This window comes from Strix aluco, chromosome 8, assembly GCF_031877795.1.
Source record: "Strix aluco isolate bStrAlu1 chromosome 8, bStrAlu1.hap1, whole genome shotgun sequence".
Taxonomy (NCBI): Eukaryota; Metazoa; Chordata; class Aves; order Strigiformes; family Strigidae; genus Strix; species Strix aluco.
In genome coordinates, this window is record NC_133938.1 from 26,160,659 (window position 1) to 26,174,511 (window position 13,853).

The 13,853-nt window shown below is 35.5% G+C and overlaps 1 protein-coding gene across 4 annotated transcripts in view; it reads left to right on the forward strand.

The window, feature by feature from the left end:
- Nucleotides 1–13,853, forward strand: part of KCNT2 (potassium sodium-activated channel subfamily T member 2) — a 152,377-nt gene that overhangs the window by 75,164 nt on the left and 63,360 nt on the right. For all 4 annotated transcript variants that reach the window (XM_074831661.1, XM_074831662.1, XM_074831663.1 and 1 more), the window contains 4 exons: nucleotides 2,952–3,132; nucleotides 5,283–5,447; nucleotides 7,018–7,154; nucleotides 11,330–11,393. In XM_074831661.1, coding sequence (XP_074687762.1) covers nucleotides 2,952–3,132; nucleotides 5,283–5,447; nucleotides 7,018–7,154; nucleotides 11,330–11,393 — 547 coding nt within the window. The remainder of the gene's footprint in view (nucleotides 1–2,951; nucleotides 3,133–5,282; nucleotides 5,448–7,017; nucleotides 7,155–11,329; nucleotides 11,394–13,853) is intronic.

Below are 13,853 nucleotides of genomic sequence, written 5' to 3' on the forward strand. Positions count from 1 at the left end.
GGTATTTATTTCTGTACTACACGTGGAGATATGTTATTTACAAACAGTAGTTAGTTTTGGCACATAAAATACTCAAACAAACAAAGATTCCTGGAATTAGAAAGAAACCTTCCAGTAAAACGAAGATTGAACTCTCAAAAGTTCAAATGATACCTAAACTAAACATGACTAATCTTCAGAGATTTCATGTTACTATCTTTACTTTTTGTAATTTTGAGGAAAGAAATTTGTCCAACAAGTTGTTAGAAGAGCTGAATTTCTGCTTCAGCAAAGAGGAAATAGCTCCTGTGTCTTACTGACTTTAATATTGTTAACAAAATTTGAGAAGCTCTGGCTCATGCTCACTGAGTTCAATGAGCAACAGCTTGAATCCACAACATTTTGGATCAGGCACAAAATTATTTTGATGGTTGCAAGAAATGTGAAGATATAGGACTACAAGGGAGTACAGCTGATAAAATGAAATCTTGGTCTCACTAAATTCAATGGGAATTTTACAGTTCACTTAGAAAAGGCTGAAATGGTTCATGATATATTAATTTATTTCAGTTAAGCTAAAGTATGTTTGGGTGGGCTGGCTATGGAAAGCTCATGAAGAGTAATAATAATAAAGAAAATATCTCCTTCCTCAAGACTCGAGTTTTCCTACCAGCAAACTTAATTTTTTTTTTTAAGGTTTTACAAAAAGAACAAGAAGTAAAGAAATAATTCTCATTCCTTGAAAATGTAAAAAAACCCCTAGGGTACCAAATTTATCCACCCTACCATATACAAAGAGTAAAACTGACCCTTTTGCATGTACAAACACCAAGCAATTTCACATGCGCCAGCATCAGGAAAAATACATTTCTGCCAATGATGGGATCATGCATTGTGCTTCAATACAAACCCATCTGCAGATATTTAACACACCTAGTGGAGTGGTATAATAGTCCTGTTATGTGGGACCCACATCACTGGCTCTGTGTAATTGCTGCTTTCCTGGCCCTTGTGACCTTCATTCCTAAAGTCAAGGTTATGTGTTTTAGAGATGTACCCACAAAAGACAACTAAAAAGAAGAAAATGGACTAAGGTGATCAGGAATAATAACAATGAAGAATTAAAAATCCATCACGATTCTGCTTTTAAAATTACATATAACTTATGTGAATAATGATATTTAAATAGCTTCTTTTTCCATACTTGGATGCCTCTGCAGTATTCTCCATTATTTCAAATTAACATTGGAAAAGGATTTAGCTGAAAAACTTCCTTATGTGAGACCAAAGGAAAGCTTCATTAGCATAATCCCTTACAGTCCTTCTGTTAATATTTTCAGGGACAAAAATACAATTATCCTTTTTGTCAAAAAAAAAAGAAAAAAAGAAAGAAAAAGAAAAACTGGGAACATAGTGAAATTATGGAAGATCTAGAGTACAACTCCAGTAAAAAATGTGGGACAAATTGGATAGGAATATAAAAGTATCAGTTCTGACTGAAGTATGAAACTTATGCAAACAACGGGGAAAAAAACCCCCACCCTTTTTAGAACATTTTGAAATGTGTGAAAACTACAAATGCTAGAACTGTGAAAAGGAAACTGGGAATTTGATCCATATGTTCTGGAAATGCCACTGCCCACAGCTAAATTATTTTTGGAGAACAGAACAGAGAACAGAAGAACAACTGCTAAAGCTGTTATAAACACAGGGTCTCCCTGGTGATGCAAAGATCTTACCATGGCAGATATTAATGAGTGACTATTACCATCTGGATACCATATATGAAGAAATCAGCTTTGGTATGTTGTAGAATAATTACTAAGGAATACAATATTATTTATCAATTATTTCTCTAATTCTCTGAGGAGAAATAATTTTGCTAATTCCAAGGGGAAAAAAACCACTATTCAGAGTGGTTCACACATTGATTTTCTTCGTATAGGTGAATATAATTTAAAAACCTGAACTGATCAAAATAATTCTACTGTATTAGAGAAGATCATATTTTAAGCTTGGGAAGTTCTTTATTATTGTATATTTTTTCAAAGTGAAATATTTTTAAAATCTGCAACATATGAAATAGCAGTAAGGCCTGTGGACAGATTCTGCTACTGCTTCTCAAAATGAAAAGCATATCGTGTCGATTACAAGAGAAATAATTAACAGTTAAATTGGGCTACTATTTACTTGTTCACAGGAATGTAAGACTGGAAGGAATGAACTTCATTCATTCTGCTATCAAAGACAACCAAGCCTTAACATTTCTATTCTGTACCTTTAGCAAGCAGAATCATCATACCAGGTGGCATCTTCCACTTTCTACCTGAAGGCTGACCTGGGACACTTAATTCCTCGGACAGTTCGATAGCCTGCAATTCTCACATTCAGCTTATTCTAGACAGTCAGTACCCATTTGTACCAACGTTATCCTTCTAGTATGTAACCCGTACTCTCATAACTAGTTCATGCTAGTAACTCTTACCACAGAAAGAGATAGAGACCACCATGAAGAGCAATAGATTTAAAGAAAGCAGTATGTACATTTTCTTGGCCATACCAGCAAACTCGCCCTGAAAAAGTTAAAAGATGTTTATAAAAAATTCTGAATGGTGGCAACTATATACCATCTGTTTCGTTCTGGTTTAGAAAGGAATTGCATCAATCTATCATGTTCTATATACCACCTCTCCCTCACAACAACCACTAAGCAAAACCTAGCAACAAAGTTGTGAGTCTTATATTGAAATAATCAAAAAATGAGTTTCTTTTATTACAAATGACATTTGAAAATTGTATTAATAACACATTTTGCTTTGATACTAATTTTTACTCCTTTGAAAAAATGTCTTTGCTAAGCAATTTATGAATTCTGAAAAAAAATAGTTCTCTGCACATATAATCATCAAACTTGAACTGACCCTAAGTACAGTTTTTATTTTTCATGTCTTTATTCATTCTTTTCTACATAGTATTTGTGGAATTCAGCATCTGGAACGAGCAGGAAACAGGTTGACTCTCTTTGACTCCCTTTATTTCTGCATAGTGACATTTTCCACTGTGGGCTTTGGGGATGTTACGCCCAAGATATGGCCTTCAAAGCTGCTTGTTGTCATTATGATCTGTGTTGCTCTTGTGGTGTTGCCCATACAGGTAAATGTGGATTTTTTTTCTCTTTAGAATTGTTTTTAAAACAAAAGAATAATAATTGAAGTAATTTATTGTTACAATTATTACTGCATATAAACTGTCAGAAAAAATAACCATCTTCTATACCTCCTACACTCTTGGGGTATTTTCTTCCTTTTTCCTTTGTCAGTTCTCCTACAGTGTAGATTTATACTAAAAAACAGAGCACTAATAACAGTTTCCAAGTCCTGGTGGAAGCTTTCTGTTCCTGTCATGTACCACAGAGCCCTTCCTTCATCCTGAGATATGGGTTTGTTATTAAGGGAGCAATTTAAAAAAAAACAACAGTAGCCAGCACTTTCTTTATGAGTATAGCATTTCCTCTGCAGGCTCTCCCTGTTTCTAATCTTGGTTCTCTCCACTTCCTCTCTTACTCTTACAGCTCAGTGCTAACTTGAAAAAAAATCTCATTAAACCTGCAACTCAAGCAAATTGGGTTCACAGCTGTGTATGTCCGTACACGCACACACAGAGCCAACAGCACAGTTAGGAATTTTTGATGCCTATTTAAGTTTAGGACTTCTAACAGTTTCAAAGGGAAAAGGCTGATTTATGAAAACCCAAGTATTTCAAGGAGTCAATCAGTTTCATTAAATTTGTACCAAACATTTCCCAGCTCATTAGGTGAGGCTTGATGACAGAAACCCTGAGATTAAATGGGAAGCCCTGCCAAGATGTTAATTGTTCCACACTTGGTGATCACCCGGATGATGTGACACAAAAAGGGGATGTGGGGAGACATTGTGCATGCTTATCAAAGCTTAGAGTAGACCTGCTAGACCATGAAGCTCCAAAGTTATTCACACAGCCATAGTTTCCAGACTCTGCTTCTTTGACAGTGAACTAAAGCTCACTGTGAGCAGACAGCACAGAAACCTTGGGAGGCTGAAAGCTCAAGCTTTCAGCATTAATTTTCCTGAAATTATTTGAACATGTTAATTATAGCCAAATACTTAATGTCTGCATACACAGACATATGCACTAACACAATTATATTGCCACTCAGTGGATATTTAGCAAAATATATATTCTAGTGAAAACTAAAATATGCTTTGTTTAAGAAATTTGGAATATCCTAGGAAATATAAATTTAATCTTTCAGGTAGTTCTGATATACACTTCAGGCATAAGTGCTCTGCATTACCAGTGAATAACCTGGAATCTACTGCCCTTTCACTTAAATTTACCTATTATTAGCTACTTTATTTTACAGCTTTGTAGTGATAATGGGGCTTCATATAGTTTTCCATACACAGAATGTGGGAGACATTCTCTCCTGAGCTTTTGTCCTGCTATGATATGAAATCAGTTATTATTCTCGATTCAGTCTCTCCATCAGTTGAATGTGAATGAGAAAAAGCAGCTATCACAGATATATGGTCAAATCAAGCTCAGTATTAAACACATATTACTTACAAGAAGCTTTAAAATGGTGTTTGTATGTTGATTGTTGCAGTATTCTCTTTAGTCTAAAGGATTTGGACTGCTAGAGCAATGTTTACTGTTAGCCTGTATATATTGTTCTGCTGACAAAGGCAAATTTGCTGTATTAACAGCTGCTGTGTATTTTAAGTTGTATCTAAATTTATAAGACAGATAAGACAGTATATATAGAAGGTCACCTTCAGAACATTATAAAGTCTCTGAGAAGAGTTATTGCCCAACCTAAGTAAAATGGTGCTTCTGTCTGAGTATCTATACTCACAGTATACACTTAAGTGTGTGAAAATTTAACCTTTCATTTGAGGGAAGCATTTATGTCATATGGCACTGGAAAAAGAGAGCTCAGAGGTACAAAATACATAAAGGAAACAAGGTATAGCTTTCATTCTTTTCTAAAATCTTGAGATTTACTGTAATCTCATGATATTTTAATGGATTTACCCTGCTATTTGTGTGTGGTAGAGACTGGCTCTACTGCCATGTCTTTCAGTCACTCTATTATTCATCTCACACACATACTAGTGAACTTTTTACAAACAAAAAGACGTTGTGGACTAAGGGCAGCTCTTCATAGAGGCATGAGATGAACAAGGCAACGTTGTTAAGTCATGATGCCATTGTACTGCATGTCTACTTGTCTGTATTTCACTGACAATTACCGTCTCTTGCAGTTTGAACAGCTGGCATATTTGTGGATGGAGAGACAAAAGTCTGGTGGTAACTACAGTCGACACAGAGCTCAGACGGAAAAACATGTTGTGCTGTGTGTTAGCTCTCTGAAGATTGACTTACTTATGGATTTCTTAAATGAATTCTATGCTCACCCCAGATTGCAGGTACTTAGAGTGAAAAAAAAAAGAAAACAAACCACTGATTTTTTGCAGATAGCCTTGTGAAAGGGTCTTTAATTTGTAAAACTGAATTTAGAAATAGCTGACTGAATTGGGAATCTATAATTGCAATAAGAAGCTGAGATACAGTGTGGAGACATTCATTTTAAATTGAAGTAAATAGACTAAATAGATAGAATTACTGTCTTGTTGAATTATGCCAGTCCTTTTAGAAACAGATATTTCCTTGCAAATTCCTTACATTCCACCCCAAAATAGAAAATAAATGAAAACTACTCTAATTATTTTTTCCTGTTGTTTTGGGACTGGATCCAAAACTTCTCACAAGTCAAAGCATCTTTTGGTTTTCTCATTTTGCTTTGTTATTTGCCAGTGTTAGGAAGATTAGATCCTTTTGTAATTGTTGAAATAAAGAAATAAATATACATACTTTAAAGGACAAAGACTTTGAAAGATTACACACGAGATTTTCTTAGTGTATGTATATTTTCTAGCTAATGCAAACATGTCATATGACTTGTTTTGATCCTTTAAAAGCTTATTTATATGAGATAGCAATTTGAATTCATTATCATTAGCTTTGTTACAGACCATTTATTTTCCTAAATCTTCTCTATGTCTTTTACTAAGTTACCTGTGGTACTGTGCTTCATTAACTAGTGCAAAAAATCACAAAAATACAATCTTCAAATTGCTGAGCAGCAATTTGACAAATCCCAAATCCAAAATATTCCCCAAAAGAATTAGGTAATAAGAGGCATAAGCAAATGCACAAAGAAATACAGGTCTTTATAGATGCAAGGATTGAAAAAATTGAAATCCAAAATTTAGTTAACTAGTCTAAAGAAAGTCGGGCTCTGTGATACACTGGAGACAAAGAAGAAAAGTCCTAATACTACTTACGTAGCCTAAAAGAGCTTATATACATTCCCTTCACAGTTGAAATGGGACTCTGAAGGATACAAATGATGCACTGGATCCAATTCACTAAGCTTTCTGCAAAAGTCTGCCAGTGCTAAGGAAGAGTTCTATGACAAGCCTGTCCTAAACTCTCAGTCTCTCCTCTCACATTCCATTTATCTCTCCTTTTCATACGTACACACATGTGTGCTTCAGAACAACCTTACTTTTCCTAACAAGAACTGTCTGTAGAACAGGAAACAGAGTTTAGATCTGCCTGTTAATGTAAAGGAAAAATTTTGGGGGAAAACAGTTTCATTTTGATTGTTGAAAACTTCCTACATTTTCCAGCTAGAATGACAGAAATGTAAGTTGTCTCTGAAAAGAAATTATGCTTATATGGAAACAAAAATGTTTCTAAATGGACTTCAGTTGCCACCCAGGAGTCTTTTGTGAGCAGTTGACCACTGCCCAGTCATATTTACTAAATAATTCAATATTTTAAACACAAGTATGCAAATAACTTTTGTCAATTAAATTTGAGAAATATCAGAGACATTTTTGACATCCTGAGTCTCTGTTGACTCATTATCTAGCAATAATAAATGGTAACATAAAAAAATAACATGACTATTCCCCCTTATGTTTTTGACAGGACTATTATGTCGTTATTTTGTGTCCTACTGAGATGGATGCTCAGGTTCGAAGGGTGTTACAAATCCCAATGTGGTCCCAAAGAGTTATCTATCTGCAAGGCTCAGCACTAAAAGATCAAGACCTGCTGAGAGCTAAGTAGGCAAATATTGACCAATTTGTTTTTTAATTTTGTTTCACTTATACTGTTGATAAGTAAGTTTGACAAACAACAGAAACTGTGTTTGAAGGAAAGCATGTGTATTTAGAAAGCAAGGCTCTTTGATATAATTTTTCTTAATATCTGAAATTTTTCAAGGAACAAATATTTTTAAGCTTTCATTTGACCAAATTTCTCTTCACTGTCTTTTCTGTCTCAATTTTAAAGGTATTGAAACAGAGTGCCTGTTGTTTCTTCTAAAAAAGCAGCACAGAAAATTCCAAAACTGCCAGTAATGCTAGAATTTGTTTCTGTTCCTTGAGCAAAGATGGTAAATGTGATGGTAGTTCTCCTGACCAACTGAAGGGGAAAAAAGTAAACAAAAATAATTATCCCCCTTTGAACCCATTGCACAGATATGTTTTCTTCCTAAGTTCAGCCTGGTAGTATAAGCAACTACCTTACTATACCTCCGTGTACTCTTCTTTCAAGGCCTTTCTCTTACCACATACTTCCACCACTTCTAAAAATTCCTCTCTCCCAGTTAATAATGAATGACATTAATCAAAACACGTCAGTCAAACACAGTTCCTCAAACACACCACCCCCCACCCCCTCCAAGTACTCAATCACTTGAAGGTATGAAGGAATTTACACCGGAAGTCATGTAGGAGGATCGTCTCTTTAATCTCTCCAAAGAGAAAGGTGATTCTTAACAAATAACTGATATAACTCATCTGCATTGCTCTTTATAATAATTTATTCAGCAACTAATACAGATTTAAAAATTAAGCCAATACCTATCTGAGTATTTGTATCATTCAGCCTTTTCTACCCCAGGGGAGTTACTTCCAAGAGTCTAATCTCTGAGAATTCTAGAAAGCAGTGTTATCTTCTCAGATTTCTGCCACTGAAAAAACAACCATATCTGTTTAAAATTTGAAAATACAATAAAGCTTTTTTCAGGATTAGGAGTTTTCTTTTAAAGAGGTTCCTTTTTTTGCTTTCTTGCTGATTTCAGGAAGGAATTCATGTTGGGATTTAGCTGGCATTTGTTCTACACATTAGAAGAAACATTAGGCCGTTCCATAAAGATAATCTTGAATTTCACTTATAATAACCTGGAGGTAGTCAACTGTGGAACTGTGCTTTTTCCTGCGAACATGTAATTGAATGTACCTGTCACAGAATAATTTTCAACCTCTCCTGAGGGAAGAAGTGTAGTGGGAATTTAATAGAATATTTAATATGAAATATAACCCAGTACCTAAGACGTTTGCTGTATTTCTTTTTAATGAGAACATAATGTACTGAGAAGATAACAAGACACATGGCAAACTTCTTCTAATAAATAAAGTAATGGTTACCAGCAACAACAAGTGTCTCATTACCAAAATTTATACATATATTATACATGAAATGCAATGTCAAAATAACATGATAAAGGTCACACCAAAAAGTAAAGGAATACCAAAAGTTAGCTGGCTGCATAAGTAGTAAATAGGCAGTTAACTAAAGACTGTGTTTTTCTTTATATACCCTAGTACACAATTTGACTTTACAAAAATGATATTCATTCTTGCTTCCTATCTTTGAAGCTTCACTTTTCAAATTTTTGGTATTTTCTGAACAGTGTTCATGTGCCCAGCTTTAACAAGAAAACAGAAAGAAATCTGTCATGAGGTATCACACTGATACTGATATTGTTCAGCATGACAGGAACCTTTATAGCTACTTTAGCATTTGAAACAACACAGCAACTGATTAAAACAGCTCTCATTCTCCATGCAGACTAGCACTAGAAAGTGAGTAACACTACCATGCTTGATTTCATTCCCCTACAGCTTTCTCCCATGTTTTGTCATGACCTCAAATATTTTTTCTCTCTCTCCTTCCACTTCAGTGAACCATCACAAATCTTAATCCTCTTCATGTCCACTCTTTTTCTTTACCTTATACTTCCTCCTTTCACAAATTTCTCTTCAATATATAAAGTCCCTTTAATTTCTGTCATCCTCAAGCAGTGGAACTATTGGGGTTTTTTGTCTCAGATTCAGTTTTCTAGCACATAAAAACGGTGTAATTGACAAAGCTTTTTCAGTTATTAGGACTTTAATAACACTTCTGTCATAAGGATACTCTGGGTTCTAATAAATGTTTTTAATACAGATGCTATTAGTGTTTCTGTTGTCTAAATTCATGACATAGATGTTAATCTGAGGTTATTATCCTTGTCAACTGTGGCTGAAGTGATTCAGGAAGTTACAAAAAAACGGTGGGGACAAAGGTGAATGTGTTTACATGATGTTTCATTTCTGTATGAAATCATCTATATATACTGTCAATCCCAGCTACCTCATCAGCTCTCATCAAAATCTCATCTTAATTTCACTGAATTTTCTTTCTTACAACTTCTTTAAAGACCTTATCTTCCCAATTCTGCTCCCATGCTTAGCTGAAACTACTTACATAGCTCCCATGGTTTCTTCCTAATCAGCACTCAGAAGTGGCCTCCTGTCCTCCCTTCTTCTCCACATCAGCTGCATTTGACATCACTATTTTGAATATATTGATTTGCCTTTGTTATAATGATTTTTCCATTTCAAGTGTTTTCTCACACAGGCGCTCATTTTTGCCTGACTTAAAACTGTATTTATGTTCTTGACATATGTCAACTCCCTGAACCCTTGTTTCAGAACACTCTGGAAATAACACTTATGTAGTACGTCACTTTGTCTCGTTGCAGTCCTTCCCTGTCTTACCCTTCTTTATTGCATCAAGGAGTGACCCCTTATTCTCACTTAGCCTGCAACACCCAGTTCTTACTGAGAGGTAACCTTCTGATAAGTCTATAATGCTGTTCTCTTTCACACACACAACAGATTAACATACAAGTCCCATTCTGATTTCACCCATGCCATCCCTTCAATCTAGGATGAATTTCTCAGAAACATCTGTAAAGTAATCCCAGTGTTCTCCCTCACATCCTCTCTTCAGTTGGTTCTCTGCTCTGATATCTAGTAAGACTACTTTCTACCATGATAATTTCTATATTCAGGTATTGTTACACCTTTTATTCCTGTTTCCCATGTTTACATATACTTTTATTGTCCTTTGTCATGTCACTTAGAGTTTATATGGCAAGGACTGTCTTTTTGTTCTGTGTTTGTACAGTACCTAAAAGAATGGGCTCTCAGTCTAAGCCTAGGGTCCCAACGGCCTAAACTATTGCTAACAACCTCCAATTCCATTTTCTAGCAGCAGAGAAACCAAAGGTTTAGGGGTCTCGGGTCCCATTCCAGACTCCAGAATGGAGTTGCTGTAATGAGCAGTGAATTTACTGTTCATTCTCCCCAGTTTCTATCTCACTTTTCCCCTTCCTAGGAAACCCATTCTGATCATCCTGTTTCTCTTTACCCAGAAAGTCCTGTCTTCCCAAGGAGGTCAACCAAGTCTCTATTTGTTTACTTCCATGTATCCGTAAGTGAAGTAGGATTCACTGGAGAAGGTTATCTAGATCTAAGGCAAGAGAGGAAAAGCAAACTTGGATGAAACCTTCAGTCAGTTTTTCTCTGCCCTTCCACCACTGCTCTTTTTATTACAAGATCAGTTGTACCCACTAGAGAACAATTGGGCATTAAAAGTTCTCAAAGAGACCATTAACTGAAAATAGTTAATTCATTTAATGCATACATACACTGAAATGGTTGTTACTTATCCCAAATGCATTATTCTACTACATCTAGCCATCTTTTTGCTATCATTAGGCAAGACAAGTCCATATTAAGTTACCTGCCCCCTCTTGTTCATTCTTATCAATAATACCTTGTACATCATACCCTTACACTCTATGCAGACTGGTGCTATTTATTCACCTTTTATACTCATGGCAGATAAATATTTATTTTGCAAATAAAGTATGTTTGAGGTCACTCTGATTTTGTTACTTTGGCACAGGGAAAGAAAGTTTCCCAGAACCGAGTCAAGAAGTACTGGTACACCATGAGTTAGTACACAGGGTGACTGCTGCTGACATGCAGATAACACATGAGAACAGATAGACTAAACTTTCTCAGTATTCTGTTTCTATAAGCATACAAGACTATAAACTGTGAAACACAAGTCAACGTAAGTATTTTGTTGGTATGTAACAAGCTTGTCTCCCTTCTTCTAGAATGGATGACGCTGAAGCTTGTTTCATTCTGAGTAGCCGCTGCGAGGTGGACCGGACAGCAGCTGTAAGTTTTGAAGATACAACTAAAAATGAATGTGCATGCTGTTTATTCTGTTACTGCCCTTATTTCCTCTCAGGGACTGAGACTTATTCTGTGAACAGATTAAAATCAGCTGATTTGCACAGAGATTTTGTATGTGGAATGAACTTCTTGTCTCAGTTAAGATAATGAAAAGGTTTCTGTTGGATTCTATAAGGCCAGGATTCCACAAATTTATGAAACGTGATCTAATGGCTCGTTTCACATAACATATCTACTGCTTTTTCAGAAAATAAATTACATGACCTACCTACCAAAGAAGTTAGTATTTCACAGCACATTTTAGTTATACATTGAACTTTTTTCTAAAAAAGGTAAGAATTTATACATTCTTACAGGACTTTAAAAAAATTTTAACAGTACTGTAAGAATACAGTATTTTCAAAACAATTATGAGTTCTCTTCTTTTCTATGGAACAATGGCAGAATACCATATAAACACTATCATGGCATGTTATAGATGTATTGATACTTGGGTCATTAATCACTCCAAAGGGTAGTACTCTGTCAAAAAACTTTTATTCAAACTACCTGGACTAAGATCAGTGTTTGCTCTAGATACCTAATTCAAAGAACTATATTTATTAAATCGGAAAAGAGATTTGTGTCAACTGACTGGCATTTCCATTCAGAACTATTGAAGTGTTGAAAGTTTGCTACTAACAAAGAAAAGATTGAATTCAACTTTATAAATTAGTGACTAATACCAAATAAGCAATATATCTGAGAGTATTTGATCATTTTTCATATTGGCCAATTTTAAATGTGAAAAAAGGCAAGATTCTTTGAATAAGTAACTGTCGTTCTACCCATGCTACTAGTTATTTACAGTCAGGTAAGTTACTGTCCACAAAGGAACACTGCTAATACAAGCCTCTGCTCAACATAGCTGTGATAAAAGGATAAAACTAGAACTCTTCAAACTAATTAAATTACCTGCTGATCACAAATATCCAGGAAAAAAGTCCACTGAGGAAGGATTTATGAACACAACTTTAAACTTTTTACCATGAGCTTCATGCTAAATTATTGCACACTTCAGTCCAATCTTGAACTCCAAAGGAAGATCAGAGTAAGTCTGAATACTCACAAAGTTAAATTAAGATGCTTACAAATTGCCTAACAAGATCAAACTAGTCTTTATAATTCAGTAGTTATGCTTTAAGCTATCTCAATTAAAAATTACTGGTTTGCTGCTACATTATAAGAAATAGCAATTATTTTTCTAAATGTTAAAAATAGATAGAGTAAAACATGGGAAGTAAGGGCTTTGCATTATATATATATAGTATTTTTTTAACATATTCTCTATCACTTGCTACAATTACTTCATCTGCCATCAAAATTTAGTTGTTTCCATACCTGCACATATGGCTTATCAGAGAAGAAAGAACTAAACAAGCAACATAAGCTGCAGCTAGCAAGAAGAAAGGATTATTTCCTTGCTAGGCAAATCAGCCCCCAGAAGCAAATTTTATCAACAATAACTTTATTTTTTGTAGAGTATCAGCTGGACCCATCCACTTGCAGAAAGCCATGGAACTCCCCGAGACATAAATCTGTGCTCCTACTTATAATATTAAAACTTACCGAACTCTAAGAGCTTTGAAATTTGATTAATCAGCAATAGACTCCTCAAAACACACTAGCAGAAGTCACTGAATTGGCAGCAAGTACTCCTGGAGTAGTCAAGTAAGGCAAGTATACTGTTTGGAAGTGACAGAGGTGCTAGGGTATTTAAGGATAAGAACAAGCAACAGTTCTTGCAAATACCTGGGAAAATACTGGGAACTTCTGTGAGACTGAAAAATATCAAAAAGCCAAACTGCCTTTCCTAAATTAGCCATGAAGTTCAGACTAAATCAGCTACAACATCTCATTTCACAAAATATACTTGACAGTTGTAAAATGGTTAGAAATGAGAAATCCCATACAAGCAGAGCATGTGATTTACATTGCACTTGGTAGGTTTATGGGGCTTTAAGGACAGCTGCTCCAACACAGGAGGTAAGCTGTCCATCTCTGCTCATAACCTCTCCAGAATTTATACAAAGAAAGGACAATTTTCAACCCTGCTGAACTGTCCTACAGGACAGACTCTACATGGAGCTCGTGGAACTTCCATCTGTTCTGGCCAGCACTATCTAGTTTTGGTTTCAGAGTCGTGGCCAGCTACAACTCTCTCCAGGCAGCCTTTCTGCCCTCAGGGGCAGTGCCCCAGCAAATACCAAAATGGCACCTGGCACATTTCAGCTTCCAGTACAGACTATTATCAAATCTCATTTATCATTGTATTTGGAGCATACAAACAGGCAAATCTTACCAAAGACACAATCCTGTTGCCTTCCTTCGGGACAGAATATACTGTTGGATGACTGGCTGCCTAGTCATAATGGCGCAGTACCTCAACTGTAGCAGTGACAG